The sequence below is a fragment of the Vicia villosa genome, unplaced genomic scaffold (genome assembly GCF_029867415.1).
Source record: "Vicia villosa cultivar HV-30 ecotype Madison, WI unplaced genomic scaffold, Vvil1.0 ctg.001280F_1_1, whole genome shotgun sequence".
Classification (NCBI taxonomy): Eukaryota; Viridiplantae; Streptophyta; class Magnoliopsida; order Fabales; family Fabaceae; genus Vicia; species Vicia villosa.
The window spans coordinates 236,244-249,245 of NW_026705557.1; the positions used below are offsets into that span (position 1 = coordinate 236,244).

At 33.2% G+C, this 13,002-nt stretch overlaps 2 protein-coding genes across 3 annotated transcripts; both read right to left on the reverse strand.

The window, feature by feature from the left end:
* Positions 1–4,020: 4,020 nt before the first annotated feature.
* Positions 4,021–8,042, reverse strand: LOC131634290 (uncharacterized). Its single transcript, XM_058904938.1, has 7 exons — positions 7,405–8,042; positions 6,067–6,210; positions 5,345–5,417; positions 5,069–5,174; positions 4,878–4,974; positions 4,690–4,785; positions 4,021–4,603 (listed from the first exon to the last, which is right to left on the reverse strand). Exons 1-7 carry the CDS (start codon positions 7,948–7,950, stop codon positions 4,427–4,429), a joined length of 1,239 nt encoding a protein of 412 aa, XP_058760921.1. The 5' UTR covers positions 7,951–8,042; the 3' UTR covers positions 4,021–4,426.
* Positions 8,043–8,882: 840 nt separating this feature from the next.
* Positions 8,883–12,436, reverse strand: LOC131634303 (probable plastid-lipid-associated protein 4, chloroplastic). 2 transcript variants are annotated; one of them, XM_058904959.1, is made up of 6 exons: positions 12,035–12,435; positions 11,802–11,915; positions 10,597–10,695; positions 9,999–10,073; positions 9,521–9,588; positions 8,883–9,188 (listed from the first exon to the last, which is right to left on the reverse strand). In XM_058904959.1, the coding sequence occupies exons 1-6, from the start codon at positions 12,353–12,355 to the stop codon at positions 9,116–9,118; spliced, it is 750 nt and encodes a 249-aa protein (XP_058760942.1). In that variant the 5' UTR covers positions 12,356–12,435; the 3' UTR covers positions 8,883–9,115. The 2 variants fall into 2 exon arrangements, with proteins under 2 accessions (XP_058760942.1, XP_058760943.1); XM_058904960.1 differs by lacking the exon at positions 9,999–10,073 and having other exon boundaries at positions 12,035–12,436.
* Between the last annotated feature and the right edge of the window lie 566 nt (positions 12,437–13,002).

Sequence of the window (13,002 nt, forward strand, 5' to 3'; positions counted from 1 at the left end):
CAATAAAAAATTGGAGTTTTTTCAATAAAATTGACCTTTGATATTTTTTCCGAAAATAAATTTTTTGTTGAAAAAGTTATTTTTGTATTTTCGACAAAATTATTTTTTTGGAAAAGTCAATTTTTCATATTTTCGGAAAATTTTTGTTTTTTTTTTCCAAAAAAAATCAAAATTTTATATTTTCGAGAAAAATCATTTTTTACCGAAAAAACTGACTTTGTGTTTTTCCATAAAAAATCGGTTTAATTTTCAAAAAGATCAATTTTTTATATTTTTTCGACAAAAATTGATTTTTTTTCTTAAAAAATCGACTTTTATATTTTCGATAAAAAATTGATGTTTCGAAAAGTCGAATTTTTATATTTTCAAACTATTTAATTTCAAACAAATTATATTATATTTTGAAGTCCTAACAATAGGGGCTTTAAAAATAGGGCCAAAAAATATTTATTTAGGGGCCTAGAAAAAAGGGGTCAATTAGAGCTTTTTTGACTCCGGTACGCACCTATGCATCTTTTATATACTACGCGAAATTTCAATATTGTCGCATCTACGAAAGCGTTAAAAACATAGTTATCTTATGAATTTTTTCAATTAATTGAGAAATTAATTTGAGATTTTATCAATTAATTTGGAATTTTTTCAACTTAATTGAGAAATTAATTTGAGATTTTCCCGATTAATTAAAAAAATCCCAAGTTTCACTATCTTTTAATGCTTTCATTGCATATACTTTCGTACAGAACAAAACAAAGTTAAACAAAAAAATACTTTCATAGATATATCTATATAAATATGGACGTATTTTTGCCAATTTGATAGTACGTAAAAGACTATAAGGTGAGTTAAGAATTTTTCTTTTTCTTATTTTTTTTCTCTTACCAGCATTCCGATGGGCGACGGCCACTTCCGTATTTGTCTGTGTGCTTTTTTATTGTATTAACGCGTATATGTTTTTTTTAAAAAATTAGTGTAAATCTTGTTAAAAATAAACTTTTCTCTCTCTAGGCATATATTCCATGAGTGTTTTCTCCTTTATCCACAAATCATATCATAGCCCCGATTTCAGGTAGTTGAAATGGAAAATTGAAATTGAAATACATAAATTGGAATAAGAAAAGTTAGGAAAAAAACTAAATTATACTGTTTTTAAAATTTTAGAAGAAAAATTCAAAAGAAATAAATAAAAACCAAAAGGTTAAGTACGAGAGCTATATAAAGGAGAAAATTCGGTCATTCTATTCTAAGTTATGGCCCTATCCAACCACTTTATAATGCAAATAAGTCAAGTTAATAATAAGAAATTAATTTAGTGAACAGTTCAAAGAAGGAAAAAATATTATAAATTAAATTGGTGTAAACATTACCCCTACTTATAACATTGCATCAACTTTATAGATTATCTAATAGAAAAAGACAAAAAAAAATCTTGAAGTAAAGATAATATCATGTTTACGATTAAATATAGAAAAGGCCCATAGCAAACAAAACTAATCAAATTATCCATGATTCAATGTCATGTTTTTACTTACACAAAATATAAAATCAAAATTAAATAAGATGAATCAAAATTCTCAAATACATCCACATTTTTTTCAAAGATAATGATAACACTTACTCGCCTCCTTTCAAGATAAATAATGAAAACAAAGATAATGAGCTAAAAGTTTTGAAAGACAGACATATAAAAAAAAGTTCAAGAATTCATCAAAAGAGAAAGATATATAAAAATTTGTATGAGAAGATTAATCTTTAATATAAATGTTGGAATTAAATTCAATCCTTTGAATAATTCTTTATCGCTACACAATGATAATGAAAGGAAGAAGAAAGAAAATTTGAGAAGAAAGGTGAGTTAGAGTTTGAAGAAACTTAAAAGGAGAAAGAAGAATATTTTTTTGTAGAGTTTCTCTCTATCCACAAACTGTGAAAAAATTTTATTCACTTTGCAACTGTAAAATTCTGCGAATGCAAGTCCATAACACAAGGACTTGCAAGGAAAATAAGGCAGCTGATAGGGTCATGCTAAAGGAAAATAATCATATATCCTTCTAATATTTTTCACTACTTTTCATTCTATATTCGTGATAATGTTTGATCATAGTGTTTTTTATTTTCATTTCAGGGGTGGATATTACAGCACTTCCCGATGATAGTTGGCTGGGGATATGTGCCGAGTACATCAAAGATTGGCCATGTGCTTATGCCTTCATTCCCACGAGAGGGAACCAGACGGTAGACCCTTACAAAGTCTATCTCACCGCGAGACGCGCCCGTTTGATGACATTGCACTATTCTCTGGATGGTTTGCATGCAGTTCGACCATCATTGTTCCATATCTTTCGGAGCGCGTCATGCGGCAATTCGGCTATTGTTAGAATATACCCCGCCACCCTCTGTCTCCGCTTCTCTCGGCTTGACTCGTAGGCAGATAGATGAGATATTTGCTGACTATCAGAACCACATGATTCGAGACGAGGCTCAGGCGACCAGAGCAGAGAGAGACTGGAGTTGTGTCGATGGGTACATCACATGGTTCTCCACTATCTCACACTCCTATATGGTCCCCACTACAGCGAGATCACCGCCCATACCAACTCATCAGGAGATATTACAAGAGCAACAACCTCAGTTGGACCATACTCAGAATGTGCTACCTCGCGTCGTCAGATAGTTGAGATTGGGTGGGCAGTCATTGAGGGAGGTTTTTTCCTGAAGGGTCTGGTGCCAAACGTATACTGGATGACATTATGGAGGTGGCACATGGGGCACTGGTGTACCACAGACATCGCACCGGGTAGTGGTGGGAATAGGGAAGATCAACAAACAGGGGCCTGCGGCCTAGCTTACACAGGCCCAGACTAGGTTGGGCTTTTTTTTCAAATAGAAAACCCTAGGCTTTTTTAAAAGCCTATTTAGCTAAAAAGGTTAGGCCACAGGCCATACAAAAAGTCTTTTAAGCCTATTAGGCCGACCTATTTAAGTATATATGAGTAGTTTAATTATTATTATAATATAGTATTTATATTTTGAATTTAAATACAAAAATCAAGCTTAGTCATTTCGAAGAACTGATGAAAATTAACTGCAAAAACCTTATGAACAATGTCATTAGTTGTTTTCATTCTCTCAAACAAATAGTATCACAAAATTTATGTTAATAGGTAAACTTGAATAAGTCAACGCAAATAAACATTTAGTCTTATTGATCTTTTAATTTGTTAGTCTATTTAAACATTCGTTAAATTTCTTATTTACAAATGCTCAAATAAAATAGGCTTTTATGTAGGCTCTTAGGCCAAACAGGCCTTCGAAAAGGTCAAGCTTAGGCCTAAAAATAAGCCTTTAATAGGCCACAGACCAGGCTTAGACTTTGAAATTTTTGAAAGGCCAAACTCAGGCTTGGTAAAGTCTAGCGCTAGGAAAGGTGGGATATTAGACGGTAGAGGCAGAGGAGGTGGTAGACGTAGAGGAGACGCTAGAAGCAGAGGAGAGGATGCAGATGTTGTCCGACACACACAGTAGTGACCGTGCTGATTATTTTAATGTTTGTATTTTTATTACATTGTTGTACTGTTTTCTGATAATGTGTATGACATATGACTATTGGGATGATGTATTATTTTGATGTATTATATAAGATTGAGTAGACATGTCACTATTTTGATGTACAATATTTTGTTGTATTATTCTATTGCACACAAAAATTTGGAGTTTTGGAGTGAAATGTAGTTGGTTTAAAATATAGCAGAATATTTCAGATGTACATCTACAAAACATTTTAAACTACTTTCGTAGAAGTAATTGTGTCGGGTGCCTAAAAGTATCAAGGCGTTTATTAAGATATTGCCCCAAAAAAAATCCCAAGAAAATTCAAAAGAAGGGACCTAAAAATTGAAAGAAAAAAAATTAGAAAGTAACTATTTCGATGAAAAAAAAAAACTGAAAGTCAAAACTGCATTTAAGCCTAAAATAAATTCAAATAAAACTATTCCAAATGTCCCCTTATTTCACAATTGTCTCCAAGTACATAATCAAGGGTAATAAAACTCAAATTAGATTCCAAGTATCATAGGACATCCGTTCAGAGAAAACTCATATGCCTTAACTTTGTTATTCATAGGTAAATTGGATATAAGTTCTATTTATTTGTAATCCACAATAAATCAGAGACTTAAATCTACTACATTACCACCCTATTGTGTAAATTTAAATTAAATAAAATATCTATACTTTTTTTCTTCTTTTCAATTCCCTCTTGTCCACAGCAAGAATTCTATCTCGATTTACAGTAAATATATGAAAGAAATATGTATACACTTAGAAGTTATGAACCGTAGACCTCCCGCCATGATTTTCTTTGCTAAAGTGATGCTCTTTCAAGGATAGCATACTTGAATCCGATTTGTTGTTTCCTCATGTATCTTTAACCCGTAACGCGCTGTTCTGCAATGCTATTTCCAAATGCAGGAGTAGGAGTATCATCTTGAACTATTTTTTCAACTGGGTTTTCCTTTGCCCATACAGCAGCATCGAGATATCCAAGCTCAAAGAGTCGGTCAAGCATTACGTCTTCTGCTGGCTCAAGTGCCCAACTGAAAAGCTGAAACGATTCAACCCAAAATACTCATCACTCGTCTACTTGTCATTAAGAAGATTATTATGCTAAGTCACAAAACTAAGAGTTACCTGACGAGGGGTAGACGCGTTCTCGGGATTACAGTCTGGACTAATCCCTATCCCTTCCAATCCAATTAGACCTGCTGGAAAAGCACAAACACGAACCTGTAAAGCAGTAAATGTCTTTCGAGGTTAAAATGTGACAAGAAACTAGATTAATCACATCAAAATTGAAGCATGCCAATCACATATAATACCGTTTGTGCTGCAGATGTCGGTGGCATAAACAACGTCAAACCCCCATCTATGCATAATCTATTTCGAAACATAGTTGCTGGCTTTGGTGCAAGATATCTGGAGGGAGTATAAGTTTGAAATTCTGTTAAGCATCTATGAAGAGTAAAATCATCACATGCAACCATGGTAATATAGTACACTGACAAATCACCCTGGAATAAAGGAAGAAGTAAAAACTGCATTGATGAGATCTTCCTTTGAATCAAACTGATCCACCAATAAACCCCTGGGTCTCCAAAGAAGCTGCGTCACAGCAACTGCAACAGAAGTACATACTAAGACATGGTAGGACTTGAAAAAAATTCTTAAGTACGTGTTACTTTCTAGTCCTAAAAGTTAAAAATAAGGAGAAGATTTTCCAGTTCAATTCATTGTAGAAGCCAATTCCATAGTTAAAATAGCTGAAGTGCAGACTATCCAATATTACCTCGAATTCTTCCATTAGATCTTATATGAATATCATCTGGCAAAAACTCCTGAAGAATATCACGCAGAACAGCCTATAGAGAGAAAATGATTATGCCACAAATTGGAATTATATTTATTTTGTAAATAAGAACATACTATGAGATTTGAACACTCCTTTAATATATAAAAAAACGCATAGTATCACAGTTAAAGAAAATCTTAGATTCCCCATCATGGATAATAACTTAGTCACATTTTCATAAAGCTCTGCAGGTCATATAAAATTCCATTCCAATTCAAAAATAGTTATATCATATAACAAAAATATCATCAACGTTCAATCCCAAAAACAATTATATTTCGTAAAAGTACTGAAGTGGTTTTTCTTAAACCATTCATTCACTAATAATTGATACTAGTAACTTTCAAGATAGGTTCTACCATTTCAAATTTCCAATTGAATCCAAAGAAAGTGGCATGGCTTTACAGGAAAAACAGTGGAGAGGTAACACATGATCTCGTATAACTAAATCCTATTTATCGACTTTTTTCGGCTCCAAATATTCAGACCTTCTTTCATGTTTCAAAACAAGGTAAACTAGACTTTAGACTATCCACACTTCAAGCTCAAAGGATTCTTGCCCATGGGGCAAGAGACCGAAGGCAAACAAGAATTGACTACTAAGATTAAGAGCAAGACCAACTAAGTGAAGTACTTTCAGTTCAAGAATAGAGGCATACCCCGAGCCGAAATGCAGTCCCCCGACTTCGACAATCTTCAGCCAATACTTTAGTAGCAATCAAGGCTTCTTCCATACTAGCTCCAGAAGCAATCACAGCACAGACAATGGCTCCAGCAGAAGAACCAGCTAACGGTGTGGTTTCCTGGACATGCATCATAGAACCAATGTTATCAATTGTGGCTAGCAAAAAATAGCAGTTTTTTTTTTAAATTCCGCTACGCAAACTATAGCCGCTATTTCACAATATTTTGTACTCCCTCGGTCTCATAAGAAAAATGTCTCATTTGCAATATTTTCTGGTCTTAAAATAATTGTCACATTAGCAATATTTTCTGTATCAAAATAATTCTCACATTAGAATATCAATGAAGAATTAATTATTTTTTTCACTAATATATCCTTATTTATTGAATTTCAATCCATCTAGCTACATAAAAAATACTCTAATAAATGAAACTCATATAATCGTCAAATTCAACCTAACTAATCATTTTCTCAGGAATCACGTACAACTATAATATGACTACACTTTACAAGATAGAGGGAGTACTAAATAGTATGAATTCAAATTCTGATATACAATAGCGCTACAAAAGTATCATTATAAACTCAGGACTCAAACAAAAAATTCAGACATAAAAGTGTTAACAAAAAAGTAGATTAAGGTTGCGGCTCATGCATAGTTGATAGTACACCAACATAAAAATATGCAAAAATATTCCCTCCAGTGTAGAATTCAATTCACCGGAGGAGGAGCAACACTAATCTCCACCCTTCAAAGTTCAAACTCTACCTCCTCAAGTTATTTATACTTTTTTATATTTTATGGTGTGGTCTTGATTTCACTCCAGGGTAAATTGAAGGGAGAGAACCCCCTCCCAGAAATAAAGACAGTCCAAAGTGCCTAGAAGCTATCCCCTAGCAAAGCAGATTCCAATTTTACACTTGACATAGACATAAAAGTTAAAACACATATCACATCACAATGAACAAGATATACTTTGAGTCAAAACTAATTCCTCAAGATCCAATTGGAGTCCCTATATAAACATTCCAATAATAATTTGTAATAATTTGTTTGAACTTATCACACGAAGCACTGACATGATAACACTGACACAGTAACACCAGTAATAATTTAAATAAATAAATAACTTGAAGATAATGATATGCGTCTGACAAAGACTCATATCGAACACCAGTACAACTATCTACTGACATAAGCACTTCTAACACGGTTTTAAAGCTTATTTTCACAAACTCTCAACACTAGCTTATGGAATAAATTATATAAAAAGTTATTCAAACATAAATAACCAATAAAAAATGGACGAACCTTAATGTAACCATTCTGAATAAGAAAATGAGCAACACCGAGATGATAAGGAAAGAGAAGACCAGCGGCGGAGAAACTAAAGCCAGGAGTAGTTACAAGACGCCTATTACGTTCGGCTTCAACGTCTTTCACTCTCTGCTCCCAAATCACATCAGGTTGAATCTCATCTTCCATAACAGCTCCAATTCTCTCCTTCTCATCGTTCATCAGTACTCTTGAATTCGAGTTCGAATTTGAATTCGAATTCTCAAACATTGCAACGGGATCCGAATCGGAAGCAGGACCGCTGCTTTTGATAAGACGCGAAGCAATGCCTAGGAAGAGTTCCCCGGTGGCGACGGCGAAGGATTTCTTCTCCGGCGGAGGAGGAGGAGAAGGAGTTGTGGAGATTTGATGGACGCGTGGTGTGTGATTGAATTGCGTGCGCGTGGGGAGATGAATGGGGAAACGGTAACTGTAACGGTAACCGTAACGGTGAGGTTGGGAGTGTGAGATAAGCGAAGAGATGGACGGAGAAGGAGCCATGCAATTGGAACCCAATCCCATTGGGTTAACGGAGTAACAGAGGTGAGGACGGAGATGAAACTAACTTAACTCCTCTAACCTCTTTTTATTTTGTTTTCTAATTCCTGCTGAAAGCGTTGTTTGTTTTTTTATTTATTACTTTTTCGTTATTTCGATTTTCACGATCACTGTCTCTCTCTTTTTGGACGGAGGTGCTATTTTAACCCCCTTTTTTGCTAATGCTCACACGTTGCTACTTGCTAATTGCTAATTGTAATTTAGCCCACGTTTTACAATAATTAAATAAATAATAATGATAATATTATATATTAAAGGTAAAAGAAAATTGTTTTATTATTTTTTCGCTTGATTTAGTCTTTTTATCTGGTGGTTATTACAATTTCGTTTATATATTAAAAATGTAAACTCGAGAAAATAATTTTTTTAATTTATTAAATTTGAAAAATGTTCTTTGATATTTATATATTTTATTTTATGCTTATAATTTTTTGGTTGATTAAAATGAAATATGATATGTTAATTTAGTGTGTGAATTCGATCATGCGACCATTCACTTATTAATATTAATGTTTAAAAAATGTATTAAGTTGAGGTCAACACTAAGTTCCGAATTAGAATTGTTTGTAATCAGGGCCTAACGTATTAAAAAAAATAATAAAAGTGTGCCACTAGTCAAAAAAAGTGTTTTTTCCTTTTATATATTTGATTTTTTCTCAAATTTTTTTATGTCATTCTATAAATACACATTCATTTTTTTATCTTTCATTTCTTTTTTAATTTTTTGCAAACATCAAACTAGGAAATAATTATTTTAGTATTTTATTCCTTTTATTTTTTCGCACTTCTTTTACCAACTAAATAAAATATAGAAAGAATAAAAACTAAAAAAAAATTCATGGAATAAAAGTTGTTGATATTATTCACAGAATTTAAAATGAACTTTGACTCTAGAATTAAATTTGAATATCTTAATAGAGACTTGTTTGATTTTCAAAAGAATACATATTGACGTGTATTAAGAAAACAATATCTTAATATTGGGTGCATACGACCAAACAGTTGAAACAAACATTCACATGATTTCCCAACATAATATAATGAGAAAAAAGCTTGACCGTTGTACATAAATTGTGAGTCATTTCTTGATTTCAATTTTGTAGCATTGATTGATTTTGAAGAATTCACTTCAAACAGGGACTCTATAAGATGGATCTACCATTTTCAATATAAACAGGTTGCCTCTATTACCTCTTGATATTCTGTCAGGATCAAGCAGAAAAAATAAATTCATACCCTGAACACTTAATATTATAATATGAATCATCAGATACATTAATTATTCAGTGAATTTAAAAAATAAATTTGTGTTTATAATAGTGACGGTGCGAATATATATTATTGAATTTCATAAAACTAGTATTCAACCATATTCTACTAGTGATAGATAATTTAAAGTGCAGCTATTGTTGAATTCCAGAAAGAAGCCATATTCTACTGGTAATAATTTAAAGTGCAGCTATTGTTGAATTTTAGAAAGAATCAAGATGTGAACATGTGAGAAGGGACCATTAATTCTATGAGTGCCAATTACCTTAAATCTTGATCCAAATAAGTAATTTCCAATTCGCCGCGACCACTCCCAGGTGATTTTATAGGTATCTGAAATTAGCATTGTACACTCATTTGTTAAGAAATTGTCGAGAAAACATGATTTGGTTTGACTGCAGTCGCACATCTCATGCATTCACGCAGTCACCAGATCGGTGATAGTTGGATAAAGAACAAACCTTCTTGGTTTCAAGTTCGGTTTTTTATAGTTTAAACAAACAAAATCTACTTATTTTCTACACCATCAAATTTAGATACAACGATTATTGTTATACTGACTGCGTGACTGCATGGATTTGTGATTGCAGAGCGGACAATTCAAATCCATTCTCAGAAACACAAACCAAGCCATGACGTAGCCAGCAACTAGCCACAACTTAAATGCGTGATTTTCTGTTAAAATATGGCAAATTTTAGGCTAGAAATGTGAAAATTGAAAAGTAATTTCAAGCACTACTAACCAAATTAGCAATCTTGAAGAAGTCAAACTTGACAGCCACTTTTCTTGAGTTAAGTGGCACTAAATTGGCAGTAGCCTGTGACAATAGTGGAAACTTGAGTTGAGAGATGCATAAGACTAAGAATTTGATGAAGTTAAACCGACAAAACTACAACTACTAACCTATCATTTAGATTCATTTACTTATTCACTTAGCACATAGCTAGAATTTGTTTCTCAAAAAGCTTGAAAATGCTCTTCAAAACCTATGAAGCACGAATATAAACACAGACACCTGACACGTGCACAGTACACTGACATGTCGACACCGGTAATATATATTTTTAAATAAATAAAAATCACATGTGTAGATTATCAATATTGTATAGGTGTCTCACACGGGATACACCTTTGTTCAGAGGCATGAGTGCTACGGCGTTAAAAAAAACATCATATTGCAACAAGACATTGCAACTTATTTGGGCATGTTCATGTTCCTCTAAGAATCATATTATCATAAGTTGCAACACTAAAACCTGTCGAATTTTCCTTTTAATTTCAACTATATAGATTTATACAATCTAAACAGATATTCAAACCAATGGTCAGAATTGTAGTACCTGGTTGAAGAACGGCCAAGTTTCTATATTTTGAGCTCTTAATGTATCTGCATTGATTGCCTGATAGATCTTTCCATTTGGTCGCAAGAATTTCGGTCTCTAAGATAGTTTAACATCAATCAATTATCACTTTATCAAAGAAAATGAATACATAAATATAAAAGTGATACTGCAAAATCAACCATGTTATATTTAAAACAACAAAATGGGGGTTATTCTTGTTTAAATTAAGATCAGCTAACCAAGTAATTTAAGTCAAGCAAATTTGACTTGCTTATTAAAACTCAATCTATGTCCCAACTAATAAAACTATCTCTAAGTATGTTGGCAAGTCATCAAAATAGTTTCTTTCAAGAGAAAGAGTCCACAAACAAACAACTTGACCCTTTAGACTATAAAAAAAGTGGTTTTATGCTCAAGTTCTTAGATAAAGCTTATAAAGGGGACAATTTTCATCTTACAAATCTATTTTATAGGGTTGAGTTAGAGCCAAAGCTTAAGAGTCGGTTTATTTTTTTATGATTGTTCAATCTGCCCCCAAAAATGCAGCATTTTACGTGCGGTGTAGTGCTTCCGTTAGTGTATTTTTGATATATTTAAACATAAAGCTAGGGAAGCAGATTGAGAAATTTTAAAGATAAGACTTCAAAAGATTCAATATGGTTAGCACTAAGTTTTCTGGGCCGGTCACATGCCCGTAAGGGAAGTCCAATCATCAGTCCAAAGTCTCTCCACCTAGGCATTGAAGGTACATTGTAATCCTACTCTAGAGCTCCACGCTGGATTCACCATTCACGCCACGGGTTGCTGTCTACCGTTAGATGTCATCAGACGGCTTCCTGCATTTCATGCCGAAACGATAGGAAACGTCCATAAGTCTTTCATAGATAAAGCATCCCACATGAAACCTTAGACGTATTCTCTCTAAACCATAACTCACGCTACTCCTCATTCTCTTAACTTGAGTACGAGAGTGCTAATCTTGCCGGTCCACCCCTACTCCTTCGCACCGGAGATCCGCTCCACTAAATCAAGACTCTACTCCATCATTTCACAAGTTTTCTGGTTACCTAGCGGAACACTAATTACATCTAATTGCTACATTTTTACGAGGATTTTATTAAACTTCAAACATAATTGTCTTTTTCATTTGTGATAAGGTGCCATCAAAATCCAAAATACATATAAAAGTTCTAGAGACAAACCTTTGTTTGCAAAATAGACTGAGATGTTGTATACAAAAGCTCCCATTTTCCATTGAGCAAGTCAGAGTTAAGAGGCTCCTTAACAGAATTCACAGCTTCAAGTTTACTAGCAATCTAGATAACACAAACATGAAACCAATCACAAACCAACAAAACACAATAAAACAAAGATATATAAACCTAAATTATCATGCATGTAACATGTTATTAGTGTCTGTACTTTTGAAATTAACCTTGTCCACACGTTGTTGGTCTTCAGAAGTAGCCTCAGCGCCACGTTCAAGTGGTGCAATTGTTTCATAGAGTTCATCTTTGAGGCTTTGAATATCCCTTTCTTTGTTTCCTCCAGTGAGAAAATCTTGGAAGAATGAAACTTTGTTTCTCCATTTTTTAGAATTAGATATGGATGGTGGTGATTTGAAGTGGGTGGTGTTGAATTGTGGTTGTGGAGGTGTAAAAAGAAGATTTTGTTGTAAAGGATGGGAATTAGTTCTATATTTGAGTGGTAGAGTTGAAGTGGGAGTGGAGAGAAGAACTAATGAGAGATGAGTCATGGTGATGAACCAACATTTATCAAAATAAACATGTTTAGGAGAAGTGCTAGTTTATATATTGCTTGAAATTTCGATCAACTAAATTAATTGGGGAAGAGTGTATAGGGGTTTAATAAACTATTGATTTTAAAACTTGTAAATTAGAGTTTTTGTGGAAGTAAAATATTTAAAAATCTTTTAAAAATTATGTGTAATATGATAGATTATACTAAGCTAATCAAGGGTTAAAAAATGAGATGTGATACTAGTAATTTGTGTTGTAGTCTTTATTGATTTAAGTTGAGAGGATTGAATTTATTTAAATTAAATTCAGCAGCATTCTAGATTACAAATTTACAAATCAATTAACAAATAGATAATTTGATTATTAATTCTAACCAAACATAAATCATATCATACAAGGAGGGAGGGAGTGAACATGACGCCCTTCAATGGTTTTCACTATCATGTCATTAATATAGACCTCTAGGTTTTTTTCTATCTGATGGGAGAACATGGCGCCCTTGAATTGGTGGTAGGTGGTACCAACATTTTTTAGACCGAAGGACGTGACATTGTAGTAGCAGATGTCATGATTGGACATGATTATTGTCTTAGAAGTGTCTTAGGGATCCATTCTAATCTGGTTGTACCTCGAGTAGGTGTCG

Bases quoted from the DNA above. Each gene is read 5' to 3' on its own strand.
- LOC131634303 (XM_058904959.1), bottom strand. From the start codon at position 12,355: ATGACTCATCTCTCATTAGTTCTTCTCTCCACTCCCACTTCAACTCTA. The intron at 11,916-12,034 runs GTTAATTTCAAA...TGTGTTATCTAG, and splicing joins ACCAACAACGTGTGGACAAG to ATTGCTAGTAAACTTGAAGC. The intron at 10,696-11,801 runs GTTTGTCTCTAG...AAACTATCTTAG, and splicing joins AGTCTATTTTGCAAACAAAG to AGACCGAAATTCTTGCGACC.
- LOC131634290 (XM_058904938.1), bottom strand. From the start codon at position 7,950: ATGGGATTGGGTTCCAATTGCATGGCTCCTTCTCCGTCCATCTCTTCG. The intron at 6,211-7,404 runs GTTCGTCCATTT...ATGCATGTCCAG, and splicing joins TTCAGAATGGTTACATTAAG to GAAACCACACCGTTAGCTGG. The intron at 5,418-6,066 runs GTATGCCTCTAT...TTCTCTCTATAG, and splicing joins GGACTGCATTTCGGCTCGGG to GCTGTTCTGCGTGATATTCT.